Source organism: Magallana gigas, chromosome 7, assembly GCF_963853765.1.
Source record: "Magallana gigas chromosome 7, xbMagGiga1.1, whole genome shotgun sequence".
Lineage (NCBI taxonomy): Eukaryota > Metazoa > Mollusca > Bivalvia > Ostreida > Ostreidae > Magallana > Magallana gigas.
Genome location: NC_088859.1, coordinates 35,334,185 through 35,350,938, shown reverse-complemented (window position 1 = coordinate 35,350,938; position 16,754 = coordinate 35,334,185). Strand labels below are relative to the sequence as shown.

General features: G+C 33.5%; 1 protein-coding gene across 1 annotated transcript in view; it reads left to right on the top strand.

The window, feature by feature from the left end:
• LOC105341989 (relaxin receptor 1) overlaps positions 1 to 16,303 on the top strand; it is a 21,358-nt gene extending 5,055 nt beyond the window's left edge. Inside the window, exons 2-13 of the mRNA XM_034458134.2 lie at positions 69 to 410; positions 5,383 to 5,466; positions 5,763 to 6,007; positions 6,098 to 6,182; positions 6,276 to 6,374; positions 6,492 to 6,653; positions 7,119 to 7,217; positions 10,135 to 10,406; positions 10,837 to 10,921; positions 11,068 to 13,086; positions 13,234 to 13,361; positions 15,507 to 16,303. Coding sequence (XP_034314025.2) covers positions 69 to 410; positions 5,383 to 5,466; positions 5,763 to 6,007; positions 6,098 to 6,182; positions 6,276 to 6,374; positions 6,492 to 6,653; positions 7,119 to 7,217; positions 10,135 to 10,406; positions 10,837 to 10,921; positions 11,068 to 13,086; positions 13,234 to 13,361; positions 15,507 to 15,536 — 3,650 coding nt within the window. The 3' untranslated portion in view covers positions 15,537 to 16,303. The remainder of the gene's footprint in view (positions 1 to 68; positions 411 to 5,382; positions 5,467 to 5,762; positions 6,008 to 6,097; positions 6,183 to 6,275; positions 6,375 to 6,491; positions 6,654 to 7,118; positions 7,218 to 10,134; positions 10,407 to 10,836; positions 10,922 to 11,067; positions 13,087 to 13,233; positions 13,362 to 15,506) is intronic.
• Positions 16,304 to 16,754: the final 451 nt, after the last annotated feature.

The window sequence follows — 16,754 nt, the reverse complement described above, 5'->3', positions numbered from 1 at the left end:
TACAGTCAGCATCTGTTTTATTCGGGTTGAATTGCCACTTCATCAAAAACACGTTTTTTTGTACTTAGCAAAGGAATGCAAGGAGGACGAAAACGGATTAAAATACGAAGGTACAAAAAGTATGTCTTCTTCAGGAGGTCCTTGTCTGTCATGGAAACATCAACTTGTGCAAAGACAGTTCAATACTTATAATAACAGTATGTTAAAGGAAAACTACTGTAGAAATCCGGATGGTCACACTAGTCCTTGGTGTTTTGTTGAATACTTAAAAATATACCGATCCGTCCCTTTTCTTCCTCGCGGAAGGATTCGTGAAAGTGGTTTCTTCGGTGATAGGGGACCAGGCTTTACATTGAGGCAAGTCAAGCATATTAAAAAGGACCCCTGCGATATTCCATTCTGCTTCGAAGGCAAGTATCCCAGCAATTTTAGCTCACCTGAGCTGAAAGCTCAAGTGAGCTATTCTGATCACTTTTTGTCCGGCGTTCGTTTGTCTGTCTGTAAACTTTTTACATTTTCGACTTCTTCTCCTGAACCACTGCGCCGATTTTAACCGAACTTCACAAAGCATTCTCAGGTGTAGGAAATTCAGGTGTGTTAAGATAAAGGGCCAAACCCTTTTTCAAAAGGAGAAAATTAAGAATACTAAAAAATTGTTGGTATCTTTCAAAACATCTTCTTCTCAAAAACCCATTGGCCAGAATAATTAAAGCTTGTGTGGACGAATCCTCAGGTTCAAGTTCAAGTGTTAAATAATAAAATATATAAAAAAAATCGTTAAAAATCGTCATCTCAAAATCCAGTTGACAAGGCCCTGGGGCTATAAAAACTAGACGAGATCACTTTTGATCTCAGTCTCAGTTTTTCATTATATGTTCCTTTTGTTAAAGTGAGACTGGGATCAAAAGTGAGCTCATCTAAGTTTTATGCCCCAGGGGCCTGAAAAGCTGTTACTTGCAATTGTGTCAAAGAACCCTCAGGTAAAATAAATTCAAGTTTGTTCAAATAATGATCCCTGGGGTAGTGCGGGGCCATAAAGAGGGGTTGAATTTTTTCATAGGAAAAATAAAGAAAAAAACTTTTAAAATCTTTTCAAAAACCAGTTGGCCAGAAAAGCTGTAACTTGTGTGGAAGCTACCTCAGATGAAGTAAAGTCAAGTTTGTTCAAATCATAATCCCCAGGAATAGGATGGGGCCACAAAGTGGGGGAAGGGGCAATTTTTCGTTAAAACTAGATGCTATCTCGTGCAAGCGCGGGAAATAACATTCTTCACATCTAAATGATACAATGCTTACTTTGTAGAACCATATTTTCGCTTAAAAACAGCATTGCTGGGTATATAAAGGAGCTGGCATGGATAAATTTGCTAAAATGAATGATATATACATTTACGTGGCCTTAATTCCTTTTGTTGAAGCTGACTGGAAAAAAGAAGCAAACATTTTTTTAATGTAATTTCAAACCCGTAGATCGTTATTTACTTATCTGGTGCATCGTATATCAAACTTGTGTTCTTTAGGTCAAAGAAAATCGGTGAATAAATGTCCACATGCGTGTAAGATGCCCATATGAGGAATGATTAGATAATGCAAAATTAAAATATCATTAAATCTGATACTTTTTTAAAATAATTAAAAAACAAGTGTTTTAAATACTTGCAATAGGTTGATTTAAACTGTCGTATGCGTGTCAAAACTTCCAAATTATGTCATTTTTATAGCTTCAGTGCTTTTTCTTTTATAGAGTGGATCTGAGCTCCATATTTTTTCATAGTCTAAATGTGGTTTAATGGAATTTAAACCGATTTTAATCAACATAAATGTGGAGAGATGGCCCACTATACTAAAACAAACCAGCAATTGAACGTTTTAGAAAAATAAAAGAAGACTGTAAATTCGTGTCCAACATCTCCTATATATATAGCATTTGAACAACGCATTTTATTATGAATGAACTGGCTCAGTGGTTAGAGCACAAGACATTTGGTAACTTTATAGAATTTGGGTTTTTAGGTTGTGGGTTCGATACCACCTAAACTTAAGGATTAATTGTTTTTTTCTTATCGTTTTTTGAAATATTTCAAACTTAATATAATCAGAAATTACCCTTTTGTAAATTTGTATTGTAACAATCAAATATATCTAGGTGAACATTTTTTAAATTAGAAATTGTTTTTTACACCTGAACCAAATAAGCAGTTGCTCCATCTTATTCCCCATTTTTTTTCACTATAAATTTTGATACTGTACCAAAAAAGAATTTGAGATAAAAGACTGTTTTTGAAAAAAAAATTGCCGCCCCTCCCCATTCAACTTATCAAACTTTTTAGTTGAATTTCAAACCAGTGAGTCCGTCAATCGGAATTTAGTGTAACATCGCGGATACAGGACTGTTTTGAAGGAAAAAAACGCCCTTCACCATTCTACTTCCCCGTCATATGCATACATCATTTACCAATATAGACGTAAAAAAGAAAAGGACAGGGGCGTACAAGGCGTTGTATATCCCCCACTCGGAGCAATAAAGACGAACTATTTTCAATTTCAGTCAAAATATTAATTTTTGGCTCGTAAGCATTGTTTACAGTATAAATGACATGGCATGAGTCAAACATATGCTTTCATTCTTTAAACACGAAAGATATGGGTTTCCAAATTTATACAGCGTTTTATGCCAAAATCTTTACTCTTCTAAATTGCAAATTTTAGGTATGGATGGGTCTTGACTCAATCTTAAAGGTACTTTTATTCAAAGAATAAGTTTTTATTCATTTTTATTATTGATTTATTAAAATGGAGTCTAGACCAATAATGGCTCAAAATTCGTGGTTTTCACCAGAAACAATGCACTTTTATTAAATTATTAATAACTTTCAAACAATCAAACCTATTCACAGTACTGGTATTGTATCCCCGTAGCTCAGTGAGTTTGGTGAAGGATTGTAGACTATCCTTATCGGATAAGAGGGTGTTCGCATCTTAGCCGTCTTTTTATTTCTATATAACTGTGGTTTTAGGTAAATCATTTTTATATAAGATTTTTTTTAAAAAGAATATCTAATAGGCTCTAGATAACGATAAAAAATACGCAATGTTCTGTACACACAATGTCGCATAAAAATAGCGCTTACACAAATATGAGGTCATGGTGTTAATGTTTAGAAAATAAACTGATAAAACATATTTAAAAGGACATGGTCACAATTTTTGTCATAATAATTATCCCGTTTTTATTGTTTACATTGCTTTAGTGAGGTATATATAATGATCAACCAAAATTTGAGTGTCAGCCGTCCTATTGTAAGCGAGATTCAGAGCTCACAATTCATTATAATGTAACAAAGCTTTACTTACGATTAGTGAAAAATTCCAGTTTTAGACCCAAAATGAATATGATAAACGCTTGGAACTATTAATTTATGCCTAAAACGAATTAAAACAGAGAGAAATCAGCTTGAAAAAAACTTTACCGGTATATTGAACAAATGTAAACAAAAACAAGGCACGAGCCTTGTCTACATGAAAAGGATTTGGAAGCACTGTATTTTGCTTGGTAAATCTTTAGATATGCAATTCTAAATCAGCCTATACACTAAAAATAGAAAAATGAATTTGATCAAAATTGTGACCATGTCCCTTTAAATGAGATAAGTACAAATTATAAATGTATATTTGTTAATTTTTCAGAGAATGATCTGACTTTTATATTATACATGTACTAATGTACCATTTCAAATGTAAAATTCTTTTTTATGTACGTTAGTCATTTGAACATTTTTGGTGCGAAGGATTTGCAAGGCATTGTATGCTCTTGCCCTTTGTTCATTGTATACACATAATGTTTAAGGTTTACTACCACTCTGTCGTTTTAAAAAATGTATGAAATAAATAAAACACCAGTATATGCATATCTATTTGCATATTTTAAACCAAAGTTGTCAAACATAAAGTATCTACCCAATGGTTAATACGCCATCGTTTTCCGCTATGGCGCTTATTAGTCTAATCGCGTTCCTCAGCACTCGTTCTGAAAAAAATGTACTAAAACTAATATCGTATCAAATTAACCACTTTTAAAAATTACTAGTAACCATAAATTGCTGATTCAAGGTATCAGACTGTGATGACTTGTCCTGTCAACCCGCGTCCTTGGGTATCTTATTCTTAACAGTTTATCTGATTTTCTCACCAGAGGTCGTGCTTCTTTTATAAGCGTCTATCCATCAGAACTAAAATCGCACACTAAAGAAACGAATTTATTCATTATATTATTTCAATATCTTTCAAGTCTTAATTTATATGTGTACCTTAAATAAGTTTCCAGTAAATACATGTACATTTACTCTTTACATAATCATTAATTGTTATTTCATTGCAAACATATATTTCAATTCAAACTTCCATTGATTTGGATCCGCCAAAGCGTGTTCACCACCTTAATTACTATCATTTTTTGCTATTTCGGGCTTGTTTATTGAAAATGAAAGTAGATTTTTAATTTACTTTGCAATAATTATTTATCAGATGAAATTCAGTTATAGTCTACGGACATCATCTCACACGCGTTCAAATACCAAAACTATAGGCAGTTACTCTGATGCAGGCGTTTTGTTGTTTATTGGTGAGATGTCTTTAATTATAAAAATAGATTAATAGAGAAAAATCTTTAAAAATATTCTTGTCAAAAACCAGTTGGCTGGAAAGCTTTAACTTGTGTGGAAGCATCCTCAGGTAGTTTGGATTCAAATTTGTTCAAACCATGATCCCGGGGGGGGGGGGGGCGGTAGGGCAACAATAGGGATTAGTTTTAATCATGACCTCCAGTGGTAGGGTGGGGCCACAATGTGGGAAGGGACAATTTTTACATAGGTAAAAATTGAATTATTCTTGTAAACTTAATGTTATAAAAACATAGATTTGCTAAAATGCGAGAATCTTGAGATGTTATTGATTCCCAATTGCTTAGAACCTGGACAATTTTTGGCCCCATTAGGGTCTCAAAGTTTGGTGTAGGTTTATAGATGTTTGATTAATTTAAGTCTTCTTGATAACTGTAATACTCTTATGTGATATGGCTTTGAAATCATCCTGTTCAAAAGTGGCTCACTGTTCAACATAATAATATCTGAAGAACATTTCAAAAATCGTTTATCTTTATTCTACTACATTGTCAGATATATTATATATTACCCCAAAATCAGATTTCATTATGGCTATTGTTGCTCAGGTGAGCGATGTGGCCTACGGGCCTTTTGATGTTGTTGGCCGTAATCGTAGTGATGTACAACAGCTAATAATATTTAAAGATAATTTGAATGTCAAATGCAATTGATGGCAAACTTATAAATCAACACATTTAATACATTTTACACTTTATTTCAGCATCCTTTGAGTGGAATGGGGAAAATAAAACGTTTGGAATTCAATTAAGTAATAGTACAAAAATGGTAAATAACAACAAAACAGGTAAACGTAAATTTTGCATTTTTTAAATTTTAAATAACGTATTTTTAGAACACTTTAAAGGTAATTTAAATCAAGTATGTGTAAAAAATATACTAGTTTAATGATTAATGTTCTAAATAATGTTAAACAATAATTTGTTAAATTTTAATTGAAGTTATCTTGTTTAGTTAGACATGATTTTTTTTTTCATTTCATAAACATAAACAACATAAAACAGTAAAGAAAGTTACTAATATAAAAGTAGGAAATGTTGTTCAGTCAGCCAATAAAGCCAATGTACTTCTCTTTAATCAAAGGTTCAGAAAATAACTACATTCTAAGGATTGAGCCTCTTTTACCAAATACCTCGTCAATAGAAACTAGTTTAAAGCTCCCTTATCTACGACCTGTGTCTACCGGAAGTTGTTTACAGCTTGAATATCGTACCAAGAACCTTAAGTTAGAATTAAAAACAGCGTCCCAGACTTTGACTCTTCTTTCTGAAAGCAATGAATGGAAGTTTGTGAACGTAAATATTCGCCCAGAAGCAAAAGAGTATCAGGTTTGAAATCAATTTGGACAGCTTTGGTTTTAAAAGAGTTACAATATAAAATATACAGGATACAAATCTTTTTTTCTCCCTTGAATTTAGGTTTCAATTTCTTCTGTTTCCTTACCAGCCTTTTCAAAATTTGCAGAAGTAAAATACATTCGTGTTCGAGAAGGATCCTGTCAAGGTAAAATCATGTAATTGTCAATTGTGTAAGTCTTATATCTTACTGAATTTGAAAACACTAATGGTACTCGATAATTCTAATTTGTGGTTCTAGGTTGTTTTCCTTGTTTCAATGACGGCTTGTGTGTTAACAAATCCGGATTTTGTGATGTGAATATAGACTGTCCTGATTTTTCAGACGAAAGGAATTGTGGTAGGTTTCAAACTCAAATATTCTTTCATGGAGTTGGGAAAAATTGTAAAAATCCAATCAATTTAAAAGCAGTATAATTTTATGGTAATCTATGGTTGTTTATATTGTTCATTGCAGCCCTGGAATGTTTTTTTCATAACTACTACGCCGGGTTTCGAAATGAAACAATTTCATTTGATCCCTGCGCAAATGGAAAATGTAGTTTCCACAAAGAACGCTACGCTAAACCAGGATGTGTTGTTGAAAATAAATGGAAGCCTTGTAATCTTGATGAATGTGGTATGATACTTCAAAAAAGATATAACGAGTTATCCTTGCCGTCGTGTAAATTATCGAAGTCTAGAGATTAAGTTCAATTGACGGTTTCAAAATTAAAAACTATACTTGTGTAAACGCACGAGTTAAATTATTTCACTTCAATTTTGATATTAGGTTATCAATTGCCGAAAATGAACAAAACAAGTCCCCTGAAAGAAAAACTTGTTGTAAATGAGTTTTATTTCTACATGTATGTTCATAAAAACACGACAGTTTTTGCTATTTAACAATTGAACTTTTTTCTTTAAATTTAAACTTCCAGCTTGTATCTCACCCTTTGTTTAAAGATTTCCAAAATTTGATCTTTTTTGTAAACGTAAACGATCAATAAAAAATAGGTTATGTTGTATCTATTGTTTATGTCAAGTATATTCATTGGATTATTTTTACTCTGTACAAAGCATAATAGTTTATCAATGTTTACAGAACGTGGGAATTTGACGTGCACATTTGTTGACAATACGTGTGGGTGGAAACCATGGAAGAACGGCTTAAAGTGGCGTCGAAAAGTTAATAAAAACACTGGTAATACAACCTCTATTTCTTAAAAGTTTTTTCTTGTAATTCAAACCCAAGGTACATAATCTTGAATATTTCATGTCACGTAAACTTGCTTACTGAAATGGCAGAAGCATACACAATTGAAAGTAATTTCTATATTTAAACAAAGATGTGAATTTTTCTATTGAATACTTAATAAAATGTATGTTTGCGGTCAAGTTTTATCAATTTACCGTCTCTTTCCTTCATTAGATGAGAGTCATATCAAAGACACGATGAAGTATTGTAGTATCAATATCGATGATATTATAACCATGTCAATTCACTTATTTCAATAGTATGTACTCAAATGCATATCTGTACTGAGCACTTTATTGTATCGATATCGCATTATTACTATATACTATCGGAAAAGATAAACTGTGCATTATTTAATATATGAAAAAACATTTAAAAATTACAATGAACAAATTTTATTTTTTGTAATACTGTTAACACATGTATTCGTAACAACATCTCATAAGACATTAATGTCAGCGTCGAGTAACGTCAATTTCAGCACACTCGAAAGTCACTGTTATTTGAAATTGAATTACCAAAATTAATAACGCGTGTGACCACCATTTGCGTTTGCGCATGCTTGACAGCGACGCCTCATTGATGCCACTAAAGTGTTCAGAAATGCTTGAGGGATGTTGTTCCAGATGTTGGTTAAAGCCTGACCTAAATCAGCCAAAATCACTGGCTGATTTGGTAAACGGTGTAAACGTCTTTCCATTTCATCCCAGACGTGCTCGATCGGCGACAAATTGGAGGAAACAGCTGGCCAAGGCAAGACATCAACATTCTGTTGAACAAACAAGTCCCTGACTACACGTGCAACGTGTTGCCTTGCGTTTTTTTGCTGCAGAGTTATGTGATTTTGATGTCTCTGTATGAAGGGTATCACATGACGCTGGATAATTTCATCTCGATAGCGTACGCCGGTGAGATTTCCATTGACAATTTGTAGAGGGGTCCTTCCACGTGATGATATTCCACCCCATACCATAACGCTACCTCCACCAAATTGTCGACGTTGCACAACACAAGCGTCCTGGTAACGCTACCCAACGCGACGATACACCCTACAACGGCCGTCACTGCTATCTAAATGAAATCTGGATTCATCAGTGAACAGAATATTGGCTCAATCCTGTATTCTGAATCGCAGATGTCGTGTGCACCACGCTAGTCTGGCGATACGATGACGTTGAAGCAGTATTGGGTGTACCGCTGGACGTCTCGGTCTGATGTTTGCTAGCGCAGACGATAACGCACAGTTCTTGGACTAACTGGTCGAAGCCCTGGAATGCTACGGGCAGTCAAACTTGCTGTCTGGAAACAATTTCTCAGATGCACAAATCTAATGTGGTTGTCCTGTTGACGTGACGTCACACGAGGTCGCCCAGAGCGCGGTCGATCCTGAGTGTTGCCAGATTGTCGAAAACGTCTCCATAACGACTGGATGGTGTTTCGATGAACTCCAAAGTGTCTTGCTACAGTATTTTGTGCCATTCCAGCTTGTAGCATCCCAACAGCACTATTACGTTGGTTTTCGTTGAGTCGTGGCATGGCATAAGGGTAAATTTTGTTAAAACTAAAGTGATTGCCTTAACAAAAAAAAAATCCTTTACAACTCTTATTCAAAACAGTATTGGCCAGTAAAACTAGTGCGTACAAATTCTTCAATAAACAACAGGTGCTTACTAACCATGAAAAGGTCCGTGCACCCGGACGGTTACCATCCGATATTGTCAAAAATATTACCATTATCAATTGTTTAAATTTTATAAATACAAACAATAGATATAGAAAAATTATACTAAATTTTATAATGCACAGTTTCTTTTTTCCGCAAGTATATATAACATTTTCCAAACGATCAATGCCAACATTTATACGTTATTTGACATTGCTGCTGTTTTACCTTGTTATCGATATCGACAACATTGTATCAGTTCCGATTTTCTTTTGTCCATAACTGCAGTTGTCAATATATAACGTCGATATCGATTTCACTTTGTCCACAACGTAAGCTGTCCATATTAAACGTTGATATCGTCGATATCGACGATATCATATCGATATCGATTTTTTATTGTACACAACTAAAGCTATTTATATTTAACGTCGATATAGCTCATATCGACGATATCGTATCGATTCGCATATGTGCTTAAGGTAATCAATTTTATTCCCTTTGGTACTAGGCTTATCTATACTTTTTGTCCATATTGACGAAATAGTTTCGATATCATCTTCAAATAGTTAAATTACATCGTATTGAAGTTATTTACGTATTTCTGTTGCTTTTTGTGGTGTCGATTTCGACGATATTGTGTCAATACTGATTTGCCAAATTCATACTAAAGCTTTCAGTATTCAGCAACTTTATAAGTGTATGACGATATCGATATCCCCATTTTTTGTTTGATATAATCAATATCGACATCATAATTGGTACTGCATTTTATAAATGTCGATTACGATGTCGATATCGTCAAGTTGTATACGATATTGTTGATGTCGACATCATAATTGGCCTGCTTTTTATAAATGTCAATATCGTTGTCGATATCGTCATTTTGTATGCGATATCGACGATATCATAAACAAAGTTGGCTTTGGACATGTATGTTAGATGAAACTGCATTTCACAACTTATATTGTTGAATTACATTTACCTTAAGAAAGTTAAACATCCACGTACCTGCAAGTCATATCAAATTAAAAGGCTTTTTTTTCAGAACATGTTTTCATGTGACAGTAAAAAATAACTTTCATGATTTCTTTACGTCATATAACACATAATATTTTCTATTTTTATTTTCTATATGAAATAATGTATAGATTATACGTATTAAAAGTACTATTTAATTACTTAATTTTTACTATTAAGGAAAAGCATTTGTGTTTCCTGATAAAACAATTGACGTGAACTGGAGTTTGGAAGACATATCAATTCTATATAGTGCACCCCAGCCACCATCAACGGAATACAGTTGCCTTAGTATATCGTACTCTGGAAGAAATAGTCACATTGAAGCGTTTATTACTAACGGAACGATGTTATTGGAAGAGAGGAAAGTACCGGTATTTCAACATCTGAACATAGACTCCGACGATGTTAAGTCCACCACTTTCCAGACACCCATAGACACCGCGTTCATGGTAGGACAGCCCTTCATGGTATCAATAAGTAGCTGTAAACTGAATTTTTACTTGCGACGTATTTCAGCTTAAAATTTTGAAAAGGAAAAACAAATTTTAAATTTAGAAAAAAATGGAAATTAAATACCAAACATGAATTGCGGAATGCCTGCCAAAATTGTTGCAAATGACCAAACAAGGACTGTGGAATGCCTGCCCAAATTGTTCAAAATGTAAACCGTAATCATGTCCCTGCAGAAGTTATGAAAGATCCAAATTTTCTGAATCGTTTTTAAATTACAACAGTACTGTAATTTATGTCATCTGAAACCTTTTGATCTTGAAATAAAAACTATTTGAATTGACGAATTGCTTGCAATGCGTTTTATTTTTACTACAATATTTTTAACTCGTATTTATTACTTAGAGTTTAATGAGAATTCCTTTGCAGGTTATGATACAAGCAAACTACACATCTAAATCGGATAGCGTTCTAAAAATCCACACCATATTCCAAGAAATCGGAATTTGCAAAGGTTGTAAAATTTGGTGTTTTGTATTTTAATTTTAGTATCACAATTGAATTTTCCAGAGATATTTATGTTGTTCATATGTTTTTGTAATGTTATACATTTTTAAACGAAAAGATATACTTCATACCTAGTTTATACTTTTTACTCAGATAAAGACCCATGTGATCTTTCCCAGTTCCAGTGCATTGATGGAAGTTGTATTTCGAGTCAAAAGCTTTGCAACAATATCAGCAATTGTCCTGAGGATGAAGATGAAACGTTTTGCAAAAAAAAAAGTTTTATCATAGGAGTCCCAATTGTACATGTATGTCCGGCTCATTGCCAATGCCATGATTTGATCTTCAAATGTAGTTCCATCATAGACGTTACTGATGAGGCAAGGTCACTTGAAATATTAAGTTTTCACAACTTTGACATTCAACGTTTGGAAGCGTTCAGATATCTTGTCAATCTGAATTTATCTGCATCTCTTGACAAAAATACTTCTCTAAGGGATATTTTAGAACACTTAGGTTCCAGACATTTGCAAAAATTAGACATTTCATTTAATTATATAACTTTCATAGCAGCAGACATTTCCTTTAAAAACCTTCCAAATTTATTGTATTTTAACGTATCAAACAACATGATTCATTATTTAGACCTTAGTTTTCTGAAACAAATTCCAACCCTTCGCTTTTTAAATCTAAAAAATAATAAAATAAACGAAATGTATTTTTATGACAACAAATATCATGATGATTCCAATGAAACCAATCTTGCTCTCTTGGATCTAACGGGTAACGAGATACGAAGTATTCAGCCTGGATCTCTTTATTTTTTGAAAGCATTGATTAAACTAGATTTGAGGGATAACAACATTTCAAATACAAATAACTATTTCTCAAAATCCATGAAAATAATAACGTATCTTGATTTAGGCTATAATTCAATAGAAAAGTTATCTTTAGACATGTTTGAGGGTTTAAACAGACTAATAGAGCTAAACATGGAGCACAATAAAATAGAACAACTTGATCCTTTTACCTTTTTCTCTCTTCCTTCTTTACATACATTAAATTTAGCTTTCAACAATGTACGTACAATACACAGATTAGCGATGGAAAATTTAAGTTCCCTAAAAAAACTTAATCTTACTGGAAACAAAATAGTACACCTAGGTGCATCTCTTTTCGCTGCTTTAAAACATCTCCAAATTCTTGATTTATCTGAGAATGCAATGAAGACGCTTGAGCGCAATGCTTTTGAAAGTCTGGGGGAACTGAAGTCTCTATACATTCATGGAAATGAGTTAGTTGTCTCCAAATCGATGTTTGAAGGCTTGTGTAATTTGGAAAGGTTGCGGACAGATTCGTACATCATCTGTTGTGTTAGACCTTCGACAGTTGACGTTGAGAAATGCATCTCTCCTCGTGATCGTATATCGACATGTGAACAATTGATAAGTGTTGGGGTTTTGGCACAGATGATCTGGTATATGGCACTATTTTCCTTCGGTGGTAATATTTTCGTTATTTATTACCGACTGAAAATTTACTTCAAGGGAAGCGCGACGTCACAAACCTTATTAATTTTGAATCTAAGCATTTCAGATTTATTGATGGGAATATATTTGTTCATTATCGCAGTAGCGGACTTAGAATACCGAAATAAGTATGGATTGAACGACAGTAAGTGGCGATTCAGTAACATATGTACTGCAGCTGGATTATTGGCAACAATATCTAGCGAGGCCTCCGTTCTTTTCGTTTTCTTGATAACTGCAGAAAGATTTATAGCATTTAAATATCCATTTTCAAGTGCAAACCTTAAAACCCAGAAATGTGGCACATGTGCAGCAATCACTGTATGGCTATTTGCTGTTGGTATTGCAACAGCTCCCTTGTTTTTCTACTCGGATTTCTATAGCAGGTCTACGGTTTGCATATCGTTGCCTTTAACAACAGATATGTTCTCCGGTTGGGAATATTCTACATTGGTTTTTATTGTATTTAACCTATTAGTTTTCATTGCTGTTGTTCTTGGACAAATACTTATTTTTGCTGAAGTAAAACGCATTGGAAGTAATGTAACGAATGATACAACAAAGAGAGAGATTGCTGTCTTCAAGTCATTGTCCTATGTAGTGTTATCAGACGCATTTTGTTGGATACCAATTGTACTAATAGGTATACTTCTTTTTTTAAATTAAATAAACATTCTGATTTTACTTTTATTAAGAAAAGGAAAGCCGCTTTTTAATACAGCATAAATTCATATGCTAAAATTTTGTTACCATTTTAACTTTGTTATTTCTCTAATGTTTTGTTTGTAAGGCTTATTGGCATTGGGAGGCGTCAATATTTCATCAGACGTTTACGCTTGGATTGTCGTTGTCGTTCTGCCGATAAACTCTGCGTTAAACCCATTTATCTACACATTAAGTATAATGAACAAGAACAAGGTACTGTGGAATAAATGTTAACACTTTTGAATGTATGTATTTTAATATGTATCAACGAGGGTTTTTAGAAAAGTTCGCGGACACAGTGATTTACGACAAATTTACTGTGTACTTTGTAGGATGACGTATGTTTTATTAAATGACTACCAATTGAAAATAAGTATGCAAAAAATCATTTGATTTTGAAGTTGTTTTCAAAAGATACATCGATATTTATTTTGCATGAATTAGATTTACAGAGTACTATTTAATACTTTCACGACGTCAGGTGACGTCAAACTACTGAAAGACAATTCAAACCTATCACTCTTTTTCAAAGTAAGCACCTTTTAGTTCCCACACTTTTTATGCCATTACCCCGTATGTAAAACGTGACTTACTTGACTTAAGCCTTTCTCACTCCCTTGTGGAGCATAGGCCACAGACAATTCTTCTCCACTTCTCTCTGTCCTTTGCTAGTTGGTGGATGGTGTTCCAGTTGTGTCCTTTTTCGGCCATTTCTTTTTCAAGGACTCTTCTCCACGTTAGTCTTGGCCTTCCCCTTTTCCTCTTCCCTTGTGGTGTCCATTGGAGGGCTTGACAGGTGATGTTAGATCTGCCTTTCCTTAGTGTATGACCAATCCATTTCCATTTTGTAAAACGTATTACACAATTATTTGTCAAATGTCTGTATAATGTCTTTTGTGTCACATCATAGATCATTTAGGTCCAAAAATCTCTGTCCACGCAGTTTTGACTTCAGATAAGGAAATAAAGCGAAGTCCGTGTGTGCAATATCCGGGCTGTATGGGGGATCGGGGTGCTGCAAGAGCTCAAGATATCAGTATTTTCATTTTCTAACCTTCAATTCCAATTGTGGTTCCAATTGTACACCTTTCTTTTATAAAGATAGCAGCATTTAAGAACCATTTGGTCTCTATCGGAGAATTTTCTGCGTGCACACAAAATTTAATGAAGGCCAAGTGTTCCAAGGTATCCATTTACGTTAACGTTTTGACTCATTTTTCTAGCCTTGGTTGGTCGTCCATATTTGGAGACAAAACGGCCAGAAATTCTTCAATTTAATTGAAACGTTTACAAAATTACATTCATAACTAATTGTGATCTTTACATTTCCTTAATAAGGAAAAATGCGTACAAAAAATAAAACAATTAAAAACCGACATGCTCCTTGAAGCATATCTTATTAAAATGATTAATCTGTACATTTTAAGGTATATTTAAAATAAAAAAATCTTTGCATATTCTTAGAATATACGTCATGATGAAATATGAAAAGTTTAGCTGGTATCATGCGAATAGTACGCTCACAATCGAATTAGTCCGCGAACTTCTCTGACAAAAATGGTACATGCAAAAACAGTTTGCCATGTTCATTCTTTGATATTTTTCATTTAAATTTTTAACACACTGATATGTTTGTAGTAGCTGGGGCAATATAGACCGTGAATATCGGCTTGGATAGCTTAGTGGTAGAGCTCCTGATTAGAGTTACATGGGTCCCGGGTTCGATTCCCGGTCCAGCCAAATGTTTTCAATATTCATCCTCTCCTATTACATTTGGTGCCGTGACGTACCCCTGGAACTGACAAGTTAACTCCTGCCAGGGGAAGAACATGGGTTGATCTTCGAGGGCGAAGATCATTTAAGGAGGGAGGAATATAGTAGTTGGGGTAATTTGGAGAGTGGATATCGGCTTGGATAGCTTAGTGGTAGAGCTGACTAGAGTTACAGGGTCCCGGGTTCGATTCCAGATCCAGCCAAATGTTTTCAATTTTCCTCCTTTCCCATTACGTATTGAAAGAGCGTCTTATTAATAAATGATGTTTCATTAGTGTTATAGAGAAGCAATTTTTAGGAATTAGATTTTATTCATTTTAAATAATTGCAATTTAATCATACGGTTGATATTCGACTGGATTCTATGAAAAAATAAAATACGTTAGTAGCAGTTTTAATTGTAACCAAAAATCGTCTTATATAATTTTTAGTGAATGTACATATAATCAAAATAGGTATAAAAAAGTTCATATCAAGGGAAAAACTATCAAAAGTGTAAATATGGAATGAATACTTCAAATAACTTTATGATTCATCGACATTTCGTCATTATCAATCGATAATGTTCTTTTATTTCCTTTTCAGACAAAGCAGTGTCATTCGAAGAGCACATAGAGAGAGAAGAAAATATTTTCTTTCAATAATCAAATCTAAATAAGATAAAAGGAGAAACATGCGTTTTGTTGCATGCTTGATAATCCTTGAGCTTATTAATTCATATTGGAATTCCCTACAATAAATTAAGGTCAAGATCTAGTAAATGATTCCAGATAGTCTTTTTGGTGCAAGAATCATTATGACGTCATTATTGATTTGAAGAATCTTTTTCCCGTACTTTACGACTTAAAAGGAATTATGTAGAATATTTAACAATTTCTTGACATTCTATGTTGGGAAAAGAAATCCCAATACCTATATTCAATTTGACATCATTTTAAAGAGGAAGTCAAAAGCTTGTTTAATTTCGTTTTTGGTAAGACTGTAGGCATTCTAGATATATTTTATTAGTCAAAAATGGACAAAACTAATTTTGTTCCTCAATTTCTTCATATTCCATTGATAATGACAGTTTAAAACCTGATTTTTCATTGTGTTTACCAAACAATTTAGCCCCGGTACACCCTATGAAACAAATCTATTGTTATGAATTATCATGAAAAGAATTTATATTTTAATTTGTATTAACCTGTAGGCACCTTTCATTTACTAGATCTTGACCTTAAACGAAAACAAAAATCATTTTTGCCCGAAATATATTATCATAGATGTGTAAGATACATCGCAAAGATTTTTTTGCACGGGGTATGCAGTTTGAAAACTTATTGTTATTTGAACGGTTCTTATCTTTATTATTATTATTATTATTATTATTATTATCATTATCATTAGGGTCTTCCGTCTTCAGCGGAAGACCCTTCTATTATTGTAATGTTTCTTTTTCACTTTTCTTATTAAGGTCTTCCGTTTCCAACGGAAGACCTTATTGTTTTCGTTCGGTTTCTTTTTCCCTATTATTAAGGTCTTCCGTTTCCAACGGAAGACCTTATTGTTTTCGTTCGGTTTCTTTTTCCCTATTATTATTATTATTATTTTTCTTTTTTTTTCTTACAAATTTTGTGCACGCGATTGCTCAGAAACGACTCGACTGATTTTCATGAAACTTTCAGATATAATAGATAGTGATCGGAACCTTATAGGTTTTTTATTATATTGATGACGTCACTTCCGTTTTTGAGATATTGACGTTTTAGCGATTTTTAGAGGGGTGGCTTGTTCCTCTAACTTCTCCTAAACTATAACAGATATTGAGTTCAAACTTTCATGGAATGGTAG